The sequence below is a fragment of the Scomber scombrus genome, chromosome 2, assembly GCF_963691925.1.
Source record: "Scomber scombrus chromosome 2, fScoSco1.1, whole genome shotgun sequence".
Lineage (NCBI taxonomy): Eukaryota > Metazoa > Chordata > Actinopteri > Scombriformes > Scombridae > Scomber > Scomber scombrus.
In genome coordinates this window covers 13291749-13300454 of record NC_084971.1, presented here as the reverse complement: position 1 = coordinate 13300454, position 8706 = coordinate 13291749, and the positions used below count along the sequence as shown (strand labels likewise).

Below are 8706 nucleotides of genomic sequence, written 5' to 3'. Positions count from 1 at the left end.
TTTGGACCTTTCACCAGGAACAGACCCATTCCTTATGATGTTATCAGCCTAAACCATGGAAGTGGATTTAACTCTGCCCTGGGTAAGTGCTCACAAGCACAAGTGTCAACAACATATAAAACCATGATTCATGTGACCTGTTTGCTTGATAGTAGTTACTTCTCTGTTTACCCCTAACTGAAATTTGTAACCATGCAGAAGTGCCTGGTGCAAATTGAACTTTAAAAAATGCTTTTCTTCTAGGTACATTCACAGCTCCTCGTTCTGGGATGTACTCCTTCTCCTACTCTGTCTACTCCAAGATGAGCATGGCAGGCGACAGGATGTACTACAAGGTGCAACTCATGCAAAACAGGGAGGTGGTGGCATCCACTTGGGAGGACAACAGGGAGGACTCAGAAGACAGCAGTTCCCAGACAGTACTCCTGTCATGGCAGCAGGGAGGACAGGTCTACGTAGAGCTGATGAGTGGCAGGCAGCTATGTGGGAATATCCAGGGCCTGAACACCTTCTCTGGCTCACTGGTTTACCCCTTGATGGCTTAATATTATTTTTCTTCTCTGTTGCCTTATTTGTTTGTCTTATGTACAGCTCACATATGTTTCATCACAGTAATGCTGTAGTGAGAAACATGAAATACATCATTTAAAACATGCAAATGCCTTGTAGGTAACTGCACTGTGGACCAAATCCTTTTTTTAACTTAATTTTTTAAAAATACATTCAAATGCATTTCTGATACTTGTAATTGCTATGTGTAAGATTTAGTAGTGCCTAGTGGCGAGGCTGCAGATTGCAACAAACTGAATAGCCCCACTCCACTTCCCCTTCCAAGCATGTAGGAGAACCTACGGTGGCTGCAAAACTCGCGCATAAACACTACAGGTCCTCTCTACAGCCGGTGTTTGGTTTGTCTGTTCTACTGTAGAAACATGGAGGTGCAACATGGCAGGCTCCTTGGAAGAGAACCTGCTCTCTGGGTACATATAAAGGGCTCATTCTATGGTAACAAAAACACAATGATTCTTATTTTCAGATGATTATACATTCTTTAAAAACCTACTTATGAATATCATATTCCATTTCTGCCAAGTCAGTTCCACTACATGCCACTAAATTCCACATACTGCACCTTTAATTTATGTTTTGTTTTTTGTTTTTTAGAATGATGGGGGTTGGTGTTTACCACCACACTTAGCCATATCAGTTTGCATATATAGTTAGCAACATCGTCAATCATGCTGTACTCTCTCTCTATTTCTGTATGTCAGTCCAACCTGGGAAAGCTAAGTTCTTATGCAAACATTATTTAACTTGTGTAGCACAGTGGTGTAACCTCTGTACACTTAATTAAAATAGCACCTTTGTGGCAATCAACCCAATTTTAATTGTGTTAAATTTGGAAGATGTAGTCAGTATTGTACTGGATTGCATGATATTGTCAGTTGTTTCTAATATTTTTGCCTCCGTATCCATATGAAAATGACAGAAAATTAGAGGCATCTTTCCATTGAATACAGATAACCACTTCAGTGAGTACGGTCGCAACACCACAGAATTTAGTCAACACAGGAACAACTGATGAATACTACTAAAACAATTGAATATTTAATGTCAGGCAGTATTTATTGCAGGGTTGTTATATTGCAGTACAAGGTAATGTACTTCTGTTTTTGTGGTCACTTAGTATATCTTTCACAAATACATTTCCTAATAGAAAAAAAACTATTTCGATCTGAATTTTGAGTTCTTTGATTTGATAGATGCACCATGAAATTATTAATATTAAGCAAATGCAGAAATGTGGCATTTCAATAGAAAAAAAGAGCACTGCAGATATGTTTAATATTTCAAAATGAGTTACAATACACATAGAGTAGTTCATCATCCTAAGGGTTATAAATAGGTATCAAACTAATAAAACTGTGTAGCTACTTTGTTACATCACTTTGCTTCACATTACAATATACAAATAGTATAAGTTTGGCATGATATTTTCACTCTTTTTCCATTTTAAAGGCAGTGTCAAGGAAGCACTACAATGCTCAAAGCTATTTGCTGGGGTTTATAATTGATAGGAACAGCAGTTTCAAATGTTGTAGTTACTCCTAAAAAAAACCCTAAAAACTCAACAACATAACCTATATTGAAAGCCCTCTTCTTGATCATGTTGGATTCCTGCCTTTCTGCTTCCCCTGGTGCAGGGCGCTTTAGAGCCTTGAAAAATTGATATGCAGCAGAAAGATTTGTCAATAAAGATAAAGGAAAAACGTATTGTGTACAGGCCCATTGATATTGGATCATTAGGGCAAAAGAACATTTGGACCACAGAAATCACAATGCTATGCAGCCAGATAAAACAACAAAAGCTCATCTTGTACCTAAGGGGTTTATACTTGAGATACAGCATGGGGTGTACAACTGCAAGGTACTGTTCTACACAGACAGAGCACTGGAAAAGAATCCTGGCCATGAATATCATGTCACTGACTTCTTCAAATATCTGTAAAAATGAATGATGCCGATGGAAACTGGCCCCAGGAATCCAAAAAGTATCTCTGTGATACCAGGTTGAACCCAGACACTTCCATCCTGTCTGTCCAGAAGGCTGGAGAGGATTTCATCAGCCACAGCACCATGGTGTTGACCGGCAGAGTGATCAGGATATAAGGCACGGGTAAAGAAGAACTGATGACGGCATGCACACAGAAATCATAATTAAAAGCTGTGAGGTTTTTTTCTCCTGCTGTGAGGTTTTGCATATTTTCTGAAAAAAACATGGGGAAAAAAGAGAAATGTAGTAAGAAAAAGTGTATGTTGAATGTTCATGCCTGCACTAACTAAGAGTGATTACAATTAACATCTACAATTCATAAGATGGATACAAAAAAGTTTGTATGAAAAAATATGATGAAAAGTGACAAACTAAGTGATATACATTGGTGATCACTTTAGCAACCAAATATGAATTCATTTTATTTACTTTAATTAACATATTGTCTAGCATATTGCTTGTAAGGATCAATAAAGTATAGTAATTGAAAAGCACAAACCTTGTCTTGTTCTTAGTTCGTTGAAGTTGATTCCCAAATGTACAGTTGGAGCTCCAGCTTTGATCACACCCTTCACAAGATCTGTCATCACCTAAACCTCAATAACCAAATAATGTTAATAATAATTTGCTTGCATGCAAAATCTGCACATACAATCAATTTGACTAATGGTTTGAGTTTAATGAGCTTATGCTTTTGAGATTTGGAAAATGTATTTAATGAAATAAAGCAAAAGAAAACAATAATTTATTACATGTAAAACTAAAAGCTGATGATTGTTGAATATAATGTTATGTACTGATGTAAGGTGTACTTTTGCTATGTTTGTATCTAGAATGTAAATGTAGACTTAAAGCTGCAGCTCTGTTGGGGCAGCTGAGGTCATGTGACCTGAACTGAATGACAGCAGTCGCAGCAATGTATCCTTCATTACACTGAATAATATTAATGATTCTTTTTGTTACACAAAAGAAAAAGGGATTAAAAATGAAGACAAGGAATCAACCTGCAGCTATCATTTTCAAATAGTATCTTTTCCTTTATTTCTTTTAATATTAATAATATGGTGTATAATGCGAAAAAAAAGGTAAGTAAAAAAGTATAATCTCAGTCATTTTAGTCCAGGAGGTTATTAAGCACACAACCATTATTACTACTGAAATTTCGTTTCTTTTCTTTTTTTTTTGGTGTGTTTGTAGGTCATTCATTTGATGTTGATTAAAATGATTGGCAGGTGAATAGATGATACGAGGTGAAAGGAGGCTGAACTTGTCCGTGTGTATGCTGAGAGGTAGCCTTCTGGCAAAGAGAGAGAAATGGAGAGAGAGAAACAGAACAACCCAATTTTAAATGTTAATTTTAGATGACTTCAGTCTTGTATTGGATAACTTTATTTCAAGATGAGTTATAATGCACATAGAGTAGCTCGTAATACAAAGGATTACAAATAGTGGTAACAAACAAATGAAACTGTGTATCTACTTTGTTACTTTACTTTGCTACTTTACATCACAATATACACAAAATAGTTTCTTTATAATGCAATCTTAAGCATGGGCTGATTTTTTCACTATTTTTCCATTTTAAAGGCAATGTCAAAGAAGTACTGCAATGCTTATACTGCAATTTCAAGCGTAGTTACTTCTGAAAAGAAAAGAAAAACTCAACAACATAACCTAATACTAGGTGTTTTACCAGCCCTGCGGAGGTAGAGGAGAGGATGGACAATCCCAACCCAAACCATTAAAGAGTGAGTCAAGGTGTCTAAGATACATAATGTGTCCATATCTATTTTGGGAGTCAGAAAGAAGAAAATAAGGATCACGGGTAAGTAGCCGATAATTGTAGTCACCAGGAAGATCAAGACTATATTGAAAGCCCTCTTCTTGATCACGTTGGATTCCTGCCTCTCTCCTTCCCCTGGTGCAGGGCGCTTTAGAACCTTGAGAATTGATATGCAGCAGAAAGAGTTGACAACAAAGATAGAAGAAACAGACATTGCGTACAGGACCATTGATATTGGATCATAAAGGCAAAAGAACATTTGGACCACAGAAATCACAATGCTATGCAGCCAGATAAAACAACAAAAGCTCATCTTGTACCTAAGGGTTTTATACTTGAGATACAGCATGGGGTGTACAACTGCAAGGTACTGTTCTACACAGACAGAGCACTGGAAAAGAATCCTGGCCATGAATATCATGTCGCTGACTTCTTCCACTATGTATGAAACTGTAGTCATGAAGTAAAAGTTTGTGACGATGGAAACTGGCCCCAGGAATCCAAAAAATATCTCTATGATGACCAGGTTGAACCCAGACACTTCCATCCTGTCTGTCCAGAAGGCTGGAGAGGATTTCATCAGCCACAGCACCATGGTGTTAACCGGCAGAGAGATCAGAATATAAGGCACTAGTAAAGAAGAAAGGACGATGGGGTGCACACAGAAATCACAATCTGTGATTTGTTTTTCTCTTGCTGTGAGGTTTTGCATGTTTCCTGAAAAGTATGAGGAAAAAAAGAGAAATGCAGTAAGAAAAAGTGCATGATTAACATTCTTGACGCAACTGAATTCTGAATTTCTTATTGACTAAAACAGATCAGTGGGTCCCTTAATTCTTGTTATCAAGGTTAGCTATTCTCTGTACATACGCTTAATGTTGTTATTTACTTTATTTAGCATATTGTTTAGCATATTGCTTGTAAGGATCAATAAAGTATAGTAATTGGAAAGCACAAACCTTGTCTTGTTCTGAGTTTGTTGAAGTTGATTCCCAAATGTACAGTTGGAGCTCCAGCTTTGATCACATCCTTCACAAGATCTGTCATCACCTAAACCTCAAAAAACAAATACTGTTAATAACAATTTGCTTGCATGCAAAATCTGCACATACAATCAATTTGACTAAAGATGGTTTGATTTTAATGAGCTCATTCTCTTGACATTTGGCAAATATATTTAATGAAATAATGAAAAAGAATGTATTGTAAGTAAAACTTAAGCTGATAATTGTTGTATATAATGTTAGGTACTGACAGGCATAAGTTGTACTTTTCTATGCTTGCATCTAGAATGTAACTGTAGACTTAAAGCTGCAGCTCTGTTGGGGCAGCTGAGGTCATGTGACCTGAACTGAATGACAGCAGTCACAGCAATGTATCTTTCATTGCACTATGAATAATATGAATGATTCTTTTTGTTATTCAAAAGAAAAATTGATTAAAAATGAAGGCTAGGAACCGACCAGCAGCATCATTTTCAAATAGTATCACTGCGGTAGTGTCTTTTTATATTTGATAATAAAATGGCACATAAATTGAACTATCATCTCATTTAAGTCTGGGAGGTTATTTAGCACACAACCATTATTGCCACTGAAATTCATAATACAGGCCCAATACATTATATGGACTTTTCAATACAGTATTCTTTTTTTCTTACAAACTTTGTTTATTAAGTTTTACATGAAAATACATTAAATTTCATTACAAAAAAATAATAATATCCAAAACAGGTATAAATATATATGTACATATACAAGAAACATCCTCATTATCAGAATACTGTTTAAAAAAAAAAAAATTAAAAAAAGTGACAATCAAAAATGTTACACACAAAAACAGCATACTACCTCAGAAAAAAAGTACCCTCTCTAGCAACATCTCGAGCCCAGTGAATATGAGAAGGTGACACCTGAGACTTCCATTTAATTACTATTATTCTACTGGCCAAAAAAGTGGTAAAAGCCTGGAGGTCTTTTTTAACTGCAGAGAGAGTTGGTAACATAGGAAAGACTCCAAACAATGCACCAAAAGTATCAGGCTCAACCTTTTCCCCACGTATTACAGATATTATTTAAAAAACTTCAGTCCAATATTTATGCAAAGATGAGCAAAGCCAGAGCCTATGTATAAGATCCGCAGGTGAATGCTGCCATCTGTTGCATGCAAGGGACACCCCATCATAGAACTTTGACAGATGGGCATTAGTTTAATAGGTGTGATGAACCAATTTACACTGAATTAGGCTATGCCTCGCGCAAATAGAGGATTTATGAACTTGTTTTAAAATTTCTGCCCAAATATCCTCTGATATTGCCTTCCCCAGATCCTTCTCCCATATAATCTGGAATTTAAGGAGTCTAGACTTAAAGATACATTTGGTTATAACTATATGAGATGGAGCCTTTTAAGGTTGGGACTGGTGTCAGGAAACTATCTAGAACAGAATTGTTAGGTAGGTGGGGAAACATGGGAAATCTGTTATGAGCAAAGCTTCAGACCTGAGGATATCTGAAAAATGTTGCTTAGGAAGTGAAAATGTGTCTGACAATTGCTGAAAAGAGGTGAAAATGGATTCTCAAATTATTTCACATCTGATAGACCAATAGAGATAATAGCTAAATTTTCAAACAAGGTAATTAAAAATAATTACATAATTAGGAGGAGATGGACTTTGATCAGAAAGGTAAAGGGATATATAAAATTCCTTAAAAATATTATTAATTTCTAAAGGGTCAGTATTTTTACCTGAATCTGTGTTGATCTGAGAAATGTGACGCGACGTAGCCATTTGTTGCAACTTCAATACAGTATTCTTGAAATGTACTGTATGTCATACAATACTGTGATCTGAGATTTCAAAAATCTCCCACTGCTCTGATTTGGATGGAACTGTGTCACACTGTGTTGAGGAGTTATTACAATTACACTAACAAGTAATATTGCAGCAAATGAGGATCAGCATTAAAATCAGCCTAAACTGAATATTTTTCCCAAAAATTGGAGGAAGAATGTATTTCAGAAAAACATATCTATTAAGTTAACTACACTGAGCAAAATGTAGGTTGCAAAACCCAACATTGTGGGTCATTTAACAGCTAAGGCACATTGTGTGCATTGACTCTGTTCTTGGCAAATTCTGGGTAACACTGTGTGGACTCTGGTGCCCCTCCTGTGGTTAAATAGGGATGCTTTAACTATAGCTGTGGTAACATGCTTCACTTTACATGACACATTTTACATTTTTCAGTATTAAACTAAAACCTTTCCCTAACCTTAAACATAGCCTGCAAGTGAAGGATGCAATCATGTAGTAGCTTTAGTTGATGTAAGATGGTGCCACACTCCCACCAATAAAATCAATTTTATTGTCTTAGAATAACAGTGTTAATGTTCAAAGAAAGTCATTTCAATTTCATTTCATGGCACTTTTGGGCCTGTGTTTAAATATCTTTCTCATCCTTGCCATCATTTTGGATACATCAGATAATTTACAGCAAATCATGTATAGGTTGTCAATGTCAAGTTTATTTATATTTAAAACAACCACAGTCAACCAAAGTGCTGCATAACAGCAGGAATAAGAGAATTGTGGCACAGTAAAATTTAATCAAGGGGCATTCAGCCCACTGAAGAGAATGCCAATGAGAAAAAGTGGGTTTTTAGCAGTGACTTATGTTTCTGCGTTTTGGCAGATTGTGAAATTAATCTTTATTTAAACACGCTGGCAATGGGGGATGGTAACACAATGTGAATCACATAACTCTTACTGCATTGTTGGACTGACAACAATATATGTTTTGTTTTATTTATTCCAAACAAGCTTCTTCTACCACTTGAGGACTAATGGTCTTCTGCAAACATAACATACTGTATAATTAAAGTTGGCATTACTTAAGATCTGTTAACACAGCTCTACATTTTCAGGATTATTGGTCACTGTGTGAAAGGGTAAAATATTATATGATGAACTATGTGTCATTTAGGCTTAATTTCCTGTTGCCTATACTACATGAGTTACATACTGTATTGATGCAGCAATACATTTAGCAGAGAATATTTTCAGGAATATTGGACATTGCATGTAGTAGAAGAGTATCACTTCATGTGTCCACTATGTGACGCTTAAGAACACCCACTAATTATAAGTGTTGACCACACCAGTACATTTCATGCAAATAGATGATTATTTTAAAAATTCTGTTTAATTTTTTTCCCTTCTATGTGTTGATGAGCATGAATGTAGGGATAAAGGAACATTATTAGACATGAGAATAAACCTGGAATATAGAGGGTTGAAATGCACATAGTTTGCAGTACAGGACTGAATGTTTTCACTTTTCTCCACTAGCTAAAGTAGAAACACTGG

The 8706-nt window shown here is 35.9% G+C and overlaps 1 protein-coding gene across 1 annotated transcript in view; it reads left to right on the top strand.

The window, feature by feature from the left end:
* LOC133985770 (cerebellin-1-like) overlaps positions 1-545 on the top strand; it is a 3004-nt gene extending 2459 nt beyond the window's left edge. Inside the window, exons 3-4 of the mRNA XM_062425479.1 lie at positions 1-82; positions 244-545. The exon at positions 1-82 is cut by the window's left edge and continues 53 nt beyond it. Of these exons, the coding sequence (XP_062281463.1) occupies positions 1-82; positions 244-545 (384 nt within the window). The remainder of the gene's footprint in view (positions 83-243) is intronic.
* Positions 546-8706: the final 8161 nt, after the last annotated feature.